Below are 15,709 nucleotides of genomic sequence, written 5' to 3'. Positions count from 1 at the left end.
AAAAAATATTTGCGAAAAAATTGTAAAGGTGTAATCGAAGGGTGTAATATTTTAATGATTAGCTTAGAAAGTAATGAATAATAATTTAAAATAAAATAGGTTATTAGCTATATTAATTTACTTGTGGAAATTCTAATACTTTAAGTTATCTGTGCTGAATAAATTGAAGTTTCTGATTTAAAAGTTTATCTGCAGTATTTTTCTTTGTTATGTAGTATGTATATGATAAATTAGACTACGCATTTATTTATTTTTTCTCATGAATGAGAAAAAAAAAACAAATGCATAGTGCTCTAACTAAAAAAATCAGTCATTTAATATTAGCAGACTTTATTATTTAATTTATTCTGCATTAAAACTACATCAAAATCAGATATCTAGCATTTCTTCCATACGAATAGAATACGGAACATCGTGGACAGAGGTCCAGTTAACGGTATTCGAGCGAGCAATGACGTCATCGACGAGTTCTTCTCGAAACTCCTGCCAACGTCTCGCCGAAACAAACTCTTTGAACAACTGCTTTTTTGTGGGTATCTGTGAAAAAAAATCATCAATTTTATATTAATTACAATATCAGTTGGCGAAGTAAATAATATATACATAATAAATTACTATAATAAATAAATAAATTATTAGGATTTCTTATTTGGCATCGAAAAATTGAGTCTGATACATTGAGTTACTATGTACTACGTACGTACCTACGTACGTAGTACATACATAGTAACTCAATGGTCCGATACGACCATTATTATATTTTCATATACTAAATTTGTTTAAATGGTCGTTAAAACGAGTGAAAATGTCAAATATTATTAGATACCTTACCTTCTTTTCAAGATAGTGCTGAATTCTCGTCCAAATATTAGCCGTATTGCGCTGTAGTAACCATATTTTGGGAAGGAGCATACAGTCCACATGGGTCAATGCCACTATACGCCTATCCCGCATATTTTCACCAAACCCAAAACTTGAACCTGGATTTAATTGACAGACCTAAAAATGAAATTTATTTGTACTTTCTATCAGCCTTTGTTTTTCTAGTTCTCCTCCTAAAATATGTATTTCATCTAATAAAGTCCTACGAATTTTAACAACTCTATTGTTTAAATAAATGATTGAACATAACTAGGTAATTAGAAATTATGTAAAAATCTTCAAACCTGCATAAAATACGTTTTAAGATTTTGTGGAGGACGTCTCGTTCCTGTTTCATTGATAACACTCAACCTAAAGGAAAAACACTATTATTTATTACTACATATTATAAAGTGCTTTATTCTAGTTCCAGACAATACGATATTTTCCAATTTACCTCACAGATGGTCTCATATCCGAATGCACTGAAGGTCGTAAAAAATCTTTAGACTTATTCTCTTCCCCTATTATTTGAACAGATGCCGTAGCACTCTCTTTACTGGCTCTAGCCGTGTCTTGTTCAATAACCACTTGGGCACTTTCTCGTGCCAGAGGATCTGACGATTTGCGCTTTGTTGTACTTGGATGCTTCAAAATGCTCGCTCTGACTTTTGACTCGCTTTTCATTCCCGTGGCAGCATCTTGCTGCTTACTAATTACTGATTCACGACCTTCGGAGCTGTTGCTATCTTTTATCAGATCTTTATAGGCCCCAAAATATTTAGTATCAAAATCTTGTTCGCTCTCCTCTTTTGGTATCTTAATTAAAAACATATAAAAAACAATATCAGTATGAGTTATTTTCAAAATTTATAAATGAATCTTAAATAATACATACGTAAGGGTCATACAAGGCATAGTAATTGCGGCCTAGACGCGTTGTAACAATCACTTGTAGAGATTCAATCATCTGACATCTGCCTGATAGGATAAAATAAACGAAATTGGCTACACCCACGCCGTCACCGAGCAAAGTCTCATTTGGCTCATACGATTTCATCTTCGCAACAATACAACCTTCACGACGTGCTACCTACCCAATCAAGACAATAATCATTTATTTTCTGCATACCTTAGTAAACATTCTCTTAAATATTAATCATTTTACCTCATCAAGGGCATCAAAATAGGTAAATGCGGACATGGCACGTCTAACTTCATCCCACTGCTTTTGCACAGATGCCTGAAGAACATTTTTGAAATCCTCCTTCATGAGTGCAAGTAATTCGCAATGACCTTGAGATTAATAATGTAAACACTTCCTAGGTGACGTAAATTTTTAAAGGAACCTACTCACAATTCAGTACACGTCGTACAAGTAACAACGGTTACTAAGATACGATGTAAATAAAGAGGCGAGTGAACGGGAGAAAATTAGAGGATAGTGATAAATAAATTATTACTATATGGGCACTTTATACTTCAACGTTTTATAGTAGTACTTATTAGTATTATTTCAAGCCTTTGTTCCATAAGTATCTGTTTTATTATGATAAAAATCTGCTAATTTTACGGGCGCTCATGGTCAATTTGATTGATATGTCTAGTATGAACAAACTAACCAGTAGTAGTCACAGTAGCGGTTCTCGGTATATTATGCAAAAGAGAAACTTCTCCAAACATATCTCCAGGGTGCATCACACCCACATCAACAGACACGTATTGTTGAAGTAGTTCGTCAAACACCATTTGACTGACCACAACATCTCCAGTTACTATGAAATAGAGAGCGTGGGCTTCATGATGTTGACGAACTATGGCTCGGCCAGGACCATAATACTTGAAATACGTTACCGCAGCTAACTTCTTTTTGACATGCTAGAACATTCGAATAAATACTACTATTAAAATTTTCGTTGAACTTTGCTAAAACATCGCTTAGAGGAACCAATCCACCCTCTTACACTGTTTAAGAACTATAAAAGTAGGCACATAGTTACTATATAAATATAATTATTATATTAATATATTTTACTTTGCAAATGATAATAACACCAACATACATTTGGATATCGTTTAAAACATTTTAGGCCACCGATAATACGAAAAATATATTTCTTTTCCTGATCTGTTCGTTCTTCTGCTGGCTTATTCAATAGCGCTTTATCCTGAAATAGTGTAGGACTATAAACGTACTAAATAGTATAAATAAACAATGATTAATCATTAACCTTTATGCCAAAAGAAGGTATAAGTATAATTCAAATAAATTAAGAATTAGTTTCCATGAATATCAATAATTATTAATATTTAATATTATTAATTATTGGTAAATAGTAATCATCATGAAATAATCATCAACTACTCTTTGCTTTGTTGCCTGCATGTCACACCATTAGATACAAACGCCTTTCCGATTTTTATATGGGCAGCGAAAGCGAAGACAATGATGATCTGCCCACAAAACATGACTTCCATATTATGTTGCTATGAACTCAACTGATTTATGACTTACTCATTTGGACTTATAAGTATCAAGGATATTATTTTGTAGAGAAATTCGTTAACCTTTATGTTTAGCAATTGTTTCTTCTTAGCTTTGCCTCTCACAGCTTGCTCTACTCTGCGTTTGACGTCATCTAGCCCTTCATAATGGTCTACTGCTTCTATCAGCCAATAAGCATTTGCCATAACTAGCCGTCCGAGCGCACGAAACAAGCATTTCGCGCGATGCTTTCGTTTCATTTGTTCTTCAGGGTCCTGATAGAGCATTTTATAAATATAATATTTCGGATATTATAGGCACAATATGATAATAATAATTATGAGGGAATCTCTATCTTTATAACAATAACGGAATAGGTACTAAGGAAATAAATATAATTTAAACAAAATTACACACCAATTCCTTCTTAGGCCCACCGCGGGAAGTCATGTTGAAATGAATGAGTTATAAAAATATTGATAGAAATTTATGTGTTCAAAATAATAGGTGCGAAGTGAACAATATGTATTTTATCAAAATCAAAATATTTAAATATTTAGATAATAGTCAAACTTCATCTAGTAGCCCTATGCTGTGTCCCTAAGTATTAAATTATCCATATTCATTGTCCTTATTTAACATAAAGTGACAGTAAAAAATTACTAAATGAGGTTTAATATGTTATTCGGTAAAGGTCAATGTGGGTACATACCACGTACATACCTAACCCTTAACTTTTCGATATTATATTTTAATAAATAAAATTTAATATTATCCATTTCAACTGTCTATTTAAAGTATTAGAAAAAATTGATGATCTTGAAGTTGATCCTTCGTTTAGCAAATTAAATAGAAAACACGAAAAACTATATTCAAAATATTAATTATATTAAATTCGGTCACCAAAAAATCCCAAGTAAAAAAAAAATTAAAATCCTTTTCATTTTTGTACGAAATACGTGTCATGCTTAATGCCGTGCGTATATTTGATGCAATTTTTTACGTCTTATATAAATTGCATACATTTTTTATATTTTAATCATAAATTATACGATACATTTTTAACCCTACAGTAGTCGCTTGGTCTACACGTGTAATCCAGTGATACAAAATTGCAAATTTCTAAAAATCTAATAGCTCCATTTATTTCATCCTTCGTGTTCTCTAAGTTGAATAATTACCGCGTGTACTCAGTACAGCACCACAGAGTACATTATTATTACTGGGTACAGCACGGAGTCGGATGCGCGTGGTTATGCAACAGGAGTCGGGTGCGCGTGGTTGTGCAAATGCCATACAAATGCCATGTATAAGCCGGCATGTGTGGATACGCCAAAAGATCAGACCAAATGACATTGCCAAGAATCCTTTCCTTCAAAATAAAAGATTTCTTATTTCTTCCACACCAAGAAACCCGGCCATCGATAGCAGGACCAATTCGAAGAAATTATGACTGCGTTAGAGCCCGTAATTGAAACACACTAAAGATGTGCAGTAAGTGCAAAAAGTTTATATGTTCTGACCATTTTGCAATTGTATGCTTATTTTGTTTGCAAAATACTGACTAGGTTATGTATGTATACATATTATATATTTTTTTATCTCATATAATGTGAATTATGTGATTTAAGACTGAAAAAGAGGTATATTGTGTTGTAGTTGAAATGAAAATGAAAATGAAAAATATATTGATTATTTTAAATAGAAAATATAATATTATAGTATGATTTATAAATAAATAAACAGACTTTTTAATTTATTTGTGTACTTTTTCTTGTTTTAAAAATGGTATACCCTTGTAGACCACGCGACCTTACACGTCACTTTTACATACGCAACTACTGTAGGGTTAAAACAATATACATACCATAAATAGTCCAAAAGACTAGTATTTATTCACGCCAAGAAAAAAACAAAATGTCATGATGTGACAATATTTAAATTTGACAGCTTAAGAGTGATTTGCCGAAATAAAACTTGTGATTTGTGAAGGCATAAAGCAAACACAGTTAAAATTACTAATCTGTTGTTCCAGTTCCAAATAATAAAACACAATGGTAGTTTTAATATACTTTATTTTACTTAGATTCCAATATATTCTAAAACTGTGGCATTGTTAAAAATGTGCTTTGTTGATTCCAGAGTTTCGGTCTTCCTTCGGTCAAGGTAAAGCCAGACTTTGAAAACAATGTACCACTACACGAAGGAGCATTTGGTGTCCCCAGTCCAATGGTGGCTGGAATTGCATGTACCAAAAATAAGTTAGCAGTAGCTCATCCACTACAAGTATCGGAGAAAAATGTAAGGAAGTGTTGTTTCTGTGAAAATGTTCAAATATTGTCTAAATAAACTTATTTAACACTTTGTTTTATAACAACATCTTCATTTAATTAAAAATAAGCAGTTTCTAAGTCTAGTATGACGTTTCAATTATTGACCAAGCTGTTAATTTATTTTATTTATTGTAATAGTTTCAATACCAATACAGCTAGCATTAGTGTATTATCAATAATAATTACTAATTTATGCCATTAATACTTTCAGTATCACTTAAATGAAGAAAAAATGAATATGGCAATGCTTCGAAACATTCAAGGACTTCATGCCCCACTCAAATTGTCAATGGAGAAAAAGTTTTCCAGCAAGGTAAGTTTAAACTTCTATTCACCAACTGCTGCTTTATGTATTTGTTTTCTATTAGCTGTACTCCTGTGGCTTCACCTGCTTTATCTAAAGACTCGCTTTCATCCATGCTTCGCTCGGTTTCATCCCCGCGGCTCCACTCCTGTTGGTTGTACCGTGATAATATATAGGGTATATATCATCACCGTACAACCAACCTAAAAACCTTCCCCAATAAATGAGCTATCTAACATGAAAAGATTTTTTTAAATCGGACCAGTAGTTCCTGAGGTTAGCGTGTTCAAACAAACAAACTCTTCAGCTTTATAAAATTAGTATAGATTTAAAATTATTTACTATGACCTTCCTTGAGGATCACACTATATGCATAAAATAATGCATCACAATCTGATGCCCACTTTTAAAGATCTAAACATAAATAAGACAGACAACAAAAAGCATCTTATTAAGTATTACATTATGTAATATGTGTATTAAATTTTTAACACAGTTATATGAATGTTGTTTCTTGTTAAGATTTTCATGCTCATGTTGAAACCTGTCCAACAAACAGTAATCTTTCATTTACATAATGCAATTGGAATGTTTTCCTTTTTTTTAAATTATGATTTTCTTTGCTACCATAAGAAAAAACAATGCCTGTATGAATTTATTGTAGGTTGTAAGTTCTACCAATGATTTTAACATATATGTTTTATGGCAATCATGAAAATATACATATTTTGATGGATATCATTAATGCTATGAGTGAAACAAGAAAGAACTACAGTAGATCTGTGTTACTCCGGCCCTTAGCTTATCAGCCACCCGCATCATGTAACAGTGTACAACATGAACAAAAAAAAGTGCCACCACTATTGTACTTTGCATACGCAGATATTATTTTGATTCCAATTGCTTAGATACATACCATATTCCAACACTGCCTGAAACACATTAGTGCCCTTACGCACTAGCGGTTAACCGCGGGGGCGGCTAACCGCGCGGTTAGCCGCTTTCCCATTTAAAAATATGCAACCGCTTATGATTGTACACACTTCATAAAAGCGCCCCCGCGGTTAACCGCTAGTGCGTAAGGGCTCTTACATGAACTGAAACATGTAATCTTTGATATAGTTTTTTTAAGACATAAGTTTCACTTTACAAAATAAAAATTACATACTTACAATATACATATATATAAGAAATAACACGCGAGGGCGGGTTAAATATTAGTTTGAATGTAATAAGAATGTACTGAGATTCTACATAGCTACCTAATTGATGTAGGTAGTTGATAACAAATCGCAGTGAGTCAACGACTATTAGCAAAATGTGGGTAGTTGGGTCAAACGTCGTAATAAACAACGCCCGAGCCCCTAGGCACGATTCGTACGAATGCGCCACGAGTCAAGGCAAAGCGGAAATTGATAGTATTCGACAGCTAAGCATGTTCTGACTGCTGACCAGCACAGAACAGTAAGAACATAATAGAAGTGCTATAATGTCATAATTAGTATGAAAACCAGTGTCGCCAAACCCACACATTTAAACCGACAGTTATACAGTACACTACAAGTAAACTATGCCTTTGATTGGACAGCTTAATTTGAGTAAAAACTGACTTAGGTTATAAATTCAGCATTTCAATATGTACCCTAACGAACCAAGTTACGGTTTATTTTAGTATAACATCCCTAGGTATATTAGCTGTTTTGTTTCTCTTTGCTCAGAAATTCCAAATTCGAAAACATTCAGCTATTCCACAACAGAGGGTGTTGGTTTTCAATACATATAACTTTGAACCTCAACACATAAAGATAAGGTTGAAATTTGTGTCACTCTTAATTAATGACATTAACTTGACATTAACCTGATGCTATGCTCTAAGGGATGTCAGCCTTGTTATCGATAATTCACAAATAAATATATTTTTGTGCATTTTTTTTCTTTCTATTATATGAGTACAGGAGTATAGGTGTCACATTTTGGAGTATGTTTATTACTACTAAGTACGTCTTTTCATATTATTATATTTAAATAAAAAACGGAATAGAATAGTATAAATCTATATTTACAAAACAAACAGAAAATATGCATTATTTTAAATCTTGGAACTGCCGTAGGTTTGATGTATCGGTGGCCTTTGTTAGACTGCTTATTGCTGTTCGGCATCCAGTTAACTCGTCACGTTGCATTTATTATCCATTTCTCTTTTAAATTAGGCTCTTTGGAAAATCTATAAATAAATAGAACAAATGAAAGCTAAGGAAAAATAGAATAAAATTTAATATTTATAATGTTTGTCTTTTCTAAAGTATCGATACTGTCGATATGCGCTACAACCATCACTAAACCGACATTCGTTTGTTTATTGCAATAATATTCCAGAAAGTCTTGTTTGCTGTTCAATCTATATTAGTACTTATTTCTTATGGATTAAGGTTCATTTTGACTTAATATTTTTATAAATTTTTGACAAATTACGACAAGCGAAGTTGTAACATAAAATATATTTAAAATAAATTAAAATAAGACTTACCGATGGTATGAAATGCCTCGATTGCTGATATTATTTCGTCTGCTATCATTTTTCCACTCTAATACCGAACAACACGCTCTAAATAATGAATAAATATGGAAATAAGGTTTGACAGTTGACAACCGACTCGAATATTTTTCTGCGCACAACTGAGAGCGAGTTAGGTGATCTTACCTTACTAGTGACACGTGGGCCACGCCCACATCGCACTTCTATTATGTTCTTACTGTTCTGTGGGTAACAGTGACAACTATAATGACAACTATTCATCCACAAAAATATTAAATCAAAAGTTACTTCTTGGTTACTTCTAACACATACATAGGTAATGCATACACAAATTAATGACTTACCAAAAACAAAACATTCATTATAATTAAATTTATTTTCAGGTTGGTCGCTTGCCTTTCCTCCCAAGCTCAAACTTTCAGCAGAACGTCCTGACTGGAAGGTATTTGGATATCGGCTTTGAAGATATCCTAAACACTCCAGAGATGTGTGAAGTGGCCGGCCAACCCCATGCCGTGGTGGAAAGATCTTTAGGTTTATTGTAACACCTAACATAGTGTAACAACAAATTATTCTCTATCAATTTTTAAATAAACACATAAAAGTAATAACGCATTTTTATTGAAAACTCTTTATTTAAACGAAAAGGTCGTTAATTTTTAACAATGTCTAATATTCTCAGTTTACAAATCTTCTTTACTTCGTCTATTCCAGTTTCTATTTCTTGTTCCCTTGTGTTATGATAACGTTTCTGCAGTCCTTCAATAATAGACAGCACCTTGTTTTCTCTTGCGCAGATAATAAAGGGAAATCCGAATTTCTCCTTGTAACTGGAAAAAAAAATGGAATATTAAAATCAGTATGAACTTTATTACACCAACATTCTTGGCTGATTTGGAATACAAATGTCAGCAAAGAGCGAGCGAGAGTTTTTTTTTTACATTTTATTTATTTTTGCACGCAAAATGTTTTGATAATTGTAATTGTTTATAGAGCCATCTATCGGTAATATTTGTACTCATTTTATTGCAATCACAAACTTCAGTGTTATAGCAATCGAATAATAGATGGCGCTAATTTCATTTTAAAGTATAACTTAAATTTGAATAGATGGAGCCACTAATATTTCTTGCAAACTCCAAAACACGTAAAAAATACTCAAATTTATTTTATTCGAAAAAAATCTCAATGACGATAGTTATGTGAGTATAATTGATTGGACAACACGAATTGTTGTAGACACAAACAGCTACAGAATTTTGCGGAAACAAACACTGGTTTTGTAAGGATTTCTATATAGACAAATCAGATAGCTGCAAGTTATACTTTCATCATCATCATCTACGTTTCCACTGCTGGGACACGGGCCTCCTATGAGGGTAGGTATAACTTATGACGTTTACGGAGGGAGTTATATTTTACTAACCGTTTATTACATGAGTCGATGGTAGATTTTTGTTCGCTGGTGACGTCTTGAAGGCCGGCACTTCTCTGCTCCTCAGTGGATTCCTTTGTGAGCGCCCCTTGTGCGGCTAACCGTCCAGCGAGGTCTGGATGAGACTGCAATATTTCTAATTTACCTGAAAAATTATTAGTTATTAAAGCGTTTTACCAATGAAGAAAAATAATCTGTCTTTTAAAAGAGTCGAATTAAACAAATAACAATGTATCTGTGTATATAGGTATTAGTAGTTATGTGCGAAATAAAATTAGCTTATTATTAAACGTATACGACCACTGCAGCCAATCTCGATTAGGTACCTAAGCCCCACCTGGAGAAGATAGATCTCCTCCATAGTAGGCTATTCCTATCCCTATTCCACCATCCTCATAGTATAGTCACAGTATTATTAATAATATTGTAATACTGTGGTATAGTCGGATGAGACGCATGACTGACACGGGACACCACCAAAAAGACCATTCTAGGTATCTACCAACAGGTTTACATATCTTGTGCCTTTCTTATTTTGGTGAGTAGATTTCTAAACATAGGTAAATTAGGTACATATTGAAATAATAAAAGATACGGATTATGTAATACACTAGTGACTAGACCTTAGAAATACGATGCAGTCAGTTTGGGATCGATATAGGAACTTGCGTGTGTGGTGGTGTCTTTTGACATTCCATCTGTCTATCTGTTGCAAGGTTGCAATATTACACTTCCACCGCGGATTAGAATGAATTATTATATAGGTATTATTAAAATATCTACTTTTAATGAAAGATGACATCTTGGAGATAGTCATGAGTTCATGACCATATTTGTCACTAACTTTTTACCTGTGCTGTGCATCTGGCTTGTGCTGTGCTGTGCGAATTGCGATATCGCGAAATAATAATGCCTACAGTAGGTACCTAGGTACATAGTTAGGTATAGGCTGGTTGTTAGGTATACCGAACCTACATATATAGAGAGGTATAACGTTACATATATGTAGGTACCTACTAGCTTATCAACAATACCCATTCCTACTGTAACCCTTTATGGAGTTGATGTAAAAAATAACCTAAGTAGGTAAGTTTCACAATTGCTCTTCAAACAAATTGATTTCATCCAAATCGGTACCTAAATTGATTGATCATTGAGCAGTTAAAACGTAGGTACCTACCTAACAGAGAGACGGACGGACTTTCGTATATTTTATGTTAGTATGGATTTCTTTTTATTTAAGTAGATTTATCTAAGTCTTGGATGTGCGTTAATACGTAGGTAGGTAGTAAAGATCACGTTAACTCTGACGTCAGATTATCTTGAAACCAAACATTGTGATGTAAGTTAGTAAAATACTATAAAACACTAAAACCAAATCCATTCATCTGTTTGCATCAATTAGGTATTGCCGTAAAAACAAAAAAAAAAATTTGAATAATGTAGACGTGGGCATGATTAAATTATAGGTAGGTACTTAGCTTTGATTTTTGAGTCCAGAATAATTGTTAATTGTTCTGCTTACATAGGTTACCTACCTACCTCCTTCTACCTTGTAGGTACATACTAGGTACTTACAGCATTCAGCATACCTACCTACCTATGAAAAATTATTGTTATACCTACCTAAAGGTAGTTCTTAATAAATAGAGTTTTGGTAAGAACAATTATCTCAGTTACAATTTAGTAGGACAATTTGATTTTAAGTACTTGGCCAATAATGTGTTTTCAATTTGCTGATTTAGATTACTGATCTACATATTTACAAACTTTTGATTTAGCCTACCTACTATTATCTTTTCTCAGTGTCGCCTAGCAGTGTGATCGTGTAACAATTATGACAGAGTTATAAATATTCACCTTCAACACTAAGATTGTCCAAATATTTGTGGAACGCTGCACAAAGGTCGGCTAAGTTGTTGAACGGACGTTTTTTCTTTACTTGCACCGCGGCGTCGGCACACAGCTCTATGACATTCCCAAACACCCACTCAAACTGGTCATCAGCCATAGAATTTACTCCAGAGATTGTTACAGCTGACATTTTTAGTCTCACGTTTCGAATAACACTGAATTTTAAGTTGTTCGTTTGATCAATCGTGGGTCATTAGTTCATCGATAACTGTACACACCCATTAAGAGATAACTAACTACCTACCTATTATAAGCAATATTTTAACTTTGTATTTACATAATGGAACGTTTTTAGGTAGGTCTGTTATTTATAGAATTTTTTTTATAGGTCACCGAGCATCACAAGCTCTGAGAATTGATGAAAAGAGGATATCAAATTACCTATATAGGTAGGCGTAACTATTATTTATATAGACAACTATTAGATACCTATTTAGTTTAGTTTAACATACATTTTTAAAAACAAATGTCGATTATTTTAATATAATTATGGTTCCTGACATAGGTAATATTAGTACCTATAGGCTATAGACCTAGTACCTAATACCTATACAGAGAATGAATACTTAGCACAAATAGATAGATCACTATCTATAATCAATAATCATGATCAATAACTACCCACGAGCTACGTGCATCCATAATATTATCACTATTGATACCAATTGCCAACTCTATAATTACCATAGTTAGGTACATAGTTGCATATCTATAAATAACATCACGATAGCAAAGAGAAACCATATTTCCCTCCAATTTACATCTCGTTTTATAAATCACCGAATAAAGAGGAACAATGCGACATTTATGTGTCACTTGTATTGAGCAGGAACGGGGGATAAATCACGGTGCTAACGCGAGATGTCGCTTACGACCCCGTCGGGACTGCAGCGCGACAAATTGTCGCGAGGGAGCTACACGAATCGCAATATGAATGCAAAACCAATTTAATTGTGTTTCAAATTGTTACACTGTTTGATACAAAGGCTATTTTAATAATTTTCATTGTGATACATTTTTAACGATATACAAAATTCGATCAGGAGGCGGGATTCAAACCCGCGTGTCGAGTTTTTTTCTATAATATTTATAAAGCAACGCCCGTTTTGTCTAAAACCTAATAAATTATAATTAAGTATGTATACTAAAACTGTATGCTATCGGTATACGAGGGAGATCTATATCGATAGATCTGTTCTTATATCAATAAAAGAATGCAGGCTGTAGTGATTGGAGGGGCTAAAAGTAACTTCGTAAATATATCCAATCTGGAGTTCCGCAGGGCTCAATACTTGGACCTCTTTTATACAACGCTTATCTGTTTGATATTTTCTGTTTTCTCCACTCTATAATATAGATATTAATAAATGTTATTTACTGTAATGCTGTATGATTACGAATTAAACCTACTTATCTATATTATAAATGCGAAAGTTTGTGAGGTTGTGTAGGTATGTGTGTGTTTGATTCTCTTTCACACAAATAATACTGAACCGATTACAATGAAATTTAGCACACATATAGAGGGTAACTTGGATTAACACATTTCCACCTAATTTCCAGTTATTCTGGTTATAAACAGGACTATATAAATAAAATCACTGCTATGTTCAAAATTTTAAATAAAATTAAAAAAAACAACGTGTGGCACTCGGGGACTGCCGCGGTAAAGCTATGCATGCATGCATGCTATGCCTTCAAGCCACACCTCCGCCCGTCGGAGTGGGGAGCGTGAGGTTTTTTCGTTACGGAATTTCTCAATTCGGTCCCCGCGCTCAAGGCCCGCGATAGAAACTATGCAATAGCTTAATAAATGTATCACATACCTATAGGTAAGTAGTTAGTTATTAATAAGTTGTTTGTTGTGTTGTAACCATGTTTGATTGCAAATAAATGATTTGATTTTGAGTGTAAACTCTACGTTATCATTAAACTCAAGAGACTCCATATAAGTATAATTAAAGTTGCAGAGACTAATTGAATAAAAAAAATCTTTACTTAGTTTAAGTACCTAGGTACCTGGGTAAATCCACCAAATATTAAAAATTCGAAAGTAACTTTGTCGACAGACATGTAAGTTTGTCTGTACCTTCTTCACGATTCATCGCAAACCCGATAATTTGATGAAATTTGGTATAGGTACCTAGGTACCTACCTACCTACTTTGAGACCCGAGAAATTTCCCGGGCGGAAAGCTATTAGGTACCTACCTAGATACTAACCTACGTACCTATCTACGTCCTATCCTATCCTATCTTATCCTATCCTTCTAATAAATGCGAATATCCTTCTAATAATTTGTGAGGATGGATGTGTGTCATGTGTGTGTATGTGTCTATGTTTGTTACTCTTTCACGCAAATAAGTACTACTGAACCAGTACATATATAGGTAGGTGGTAACTTGGATTAAAATTGGTAACTTGGATTGAAATCCTACGGGAACTGGAACTATGCAGGTTTTTCTTTGAAAACGCGGGCGGAAAGCTAGTCACAGATAATATAATACTACCTAGGTACTCGGTACTTAATATATCGTCGCTATGCTATTATGAAAGGGTTTAGTGCTATAGGTACCTACTTAAGAACCTAAGGTGTATTTTACTACTTAGTTGATAGGTAATCTAAAGTCTAAACCAACCAAATCCGAGTGATTTCAACGCATTTATAGATCATTTCTTGTTACGTATATAGGTAATGTACCTAATGTTGGTTTTTTTGTTACCGTCAGGAATAATTAATAAAACGTTAGTAACTCATCTAACCATTTTACTCCAATTGCAAATTTCATACTCTTTAGTGACTTGGAGAAATAATATAGATGCATACCTATATAATTATATATTTATGTATTGGTATGTATTGGTAGGTATATTAAATGAAAGATTTTTTAGATTCCTGGTCTGTTTACACGTTGTAAATTTTTATGCTCATAATAGTATTTATTGCGGACATTAAAAATTAATTAACTAACATTAGGTAATATCTCTATAAATTACCTACAAACACAATTTACCACACAAAACATTACGACAGTGACACTCTAGAGAAATCAAATGTGGAGCTTTAAAATTATATGGAAACAATAAACATAAAAGCTTTGGTGTGCGCGTTGCATGTGATTGCTGTGAATTAATTAAATGTGGTTTTCATTAGCTCTAATAAAGGCGGTAGAGCGCGCTTGTGTCCGCCATGTTGATTATAAAGCGCGGCAAACGAAACGACTGCCAGGGCGGGGCCTCGCGCATAGATAACAAATGCTCTAAGCTCGAGCGACGGTCTCACCGACTCACCGCCTCACTTACCTGCCTCATAAAATCCACCAATATTCAAATCTTCTCTTAATCCATCCATAAGATATCAAAAGCGGTGCATATTTGATGCCGGATCGCTTTTAATAAAGGTTTAATGATTTACATTGATTCTTTCGGTGTATCTTTTTAATGGGGTGCTAAAATACTGTATAGGTATTTCTTTATCTTTGGGTTATAAACATAAAAAAGTAATTTACTATAATACCTACTCATTATAGCTATGTAGAATGAGGAAAATGATTTTTTTAATGTTGAAGGTTGGTTTTTTCACTGAGAAACTTTAAGATAGCTAAATCTTATTTGATTTGTTCATCCATCATTAACGTTTTATTTTATGTGTTGTAGACTTTGCACCGGAAAACTGAGTTTATTCAAAATATATTATTACGGGTTTTCACAATGGTTTTCATGTGACTTTTCTTGTTTTTATGTACTAAGTGCTTCTTTAAAATCTGATAGTGAAGTAAGCTGTAACGTGAATAAGAATTAGGAAGATCTCTCGTGTTGATATAAGTATTACCTAATAAAA

General features: G+C 33.4%; 3 protein-coding genes across 3 annotated transcripts; 1 reads left to right on the top strand and 2 right to left on the bottom strand.

The window, feature by feature from the left end:
- Positions 1–353: 353 nt before the first annotated feature.
- On the bottom strand, positions 354–3,861 carry LOC123691794 (protein phosphatase 2C and cyclic nucleotide-binding/kinase domain-containing protein-like). The gene is made up of 10 exons (XM_045636352.1): positions 3,764–3,861; positions 3,430–3,621; positions 2,925–3,029; positions 2,484–2,739; positions 2,030–2,157; positions 1,760–1,954; positions 1,319–1,680; positions 1,167–1,233; positions 832–999; positions 354–537 (listed from the first exon to the last, which is right to left on the bottom strand). The coding sequence occupies exons 1-10, from the start codon at positions 3,794–3,796 to the stop codon at positions 370–372; spliced, it is 1,674 nt and encodes a 557-aa protein (XP_045492308.1). The 5' UTR covers positions 3,797–3,861; the 3' UTR covers positions 354–369.
- Positions 3,862–5,322: 1,461 nt separating this feature from the next.
- Positions 5,323–9,127, top strand: LOC123692086 (proteasome maturation protein). Its single transcript, XM_045636721.1, has 4 exons — positions 5,323–5,403; positions 5,489–5,647; positions 5,891–5,992; positions 8,903–9,127. The coding sequence occupies exons 1-4, from the start codon at positions 5,401–5,403 to the stop codon at positions 9,062–9,064; spliced, it is 426 nt and encodes a 141-aa protein (XP_045492677.1). The 5' UTR covers positions 5,323–5,400; the 3' UTR covers positions 9,065–9,127.
- On the bottom strand, positions 9,123–12,156 carry LOC123692085 (2-oxo-4-hydroxy-4-carboxy-5-ureidoimidazoline decarboxylase-like). Its single transcript, XM_045636720.1, has 3 exons — positions 11,815–12,156; positions 9,946–10,099; positions 9,123–9,349 (listed from the first exon to the last, which is right to left on the bottom strand). Exons 1-3 carry the CDS (start codon positions 11,996–11,998, stop codon positions 9,172–9,174), a joined length of 516 nt encoding a protein of 171 aa, XP_045492676.1. The 5' UTR covers positions 11,999–12,156; the 3' UTR covers positions 9,123–9,171.
- Between the last annotated feature and the right edge of the window lie 3,553 nt (positions 12,157–15,709).

Source organism: Colias croceus, chromosome 5, assembly GCF_905220415.1.
Source record: "Colias croceus chromosome 5, ilColCroc2.1".
NCBI classification, from domain to species: Eukaryota; Metazoa; Arthropoda; class Insecta; order Lepidoptera; family Pieridae; genus Colias; species Colias croceus.
Note: the sequence above shows the minus strand (reverse complement) of the source record. Positions and strands in the feature narration are given on the sequence as shown.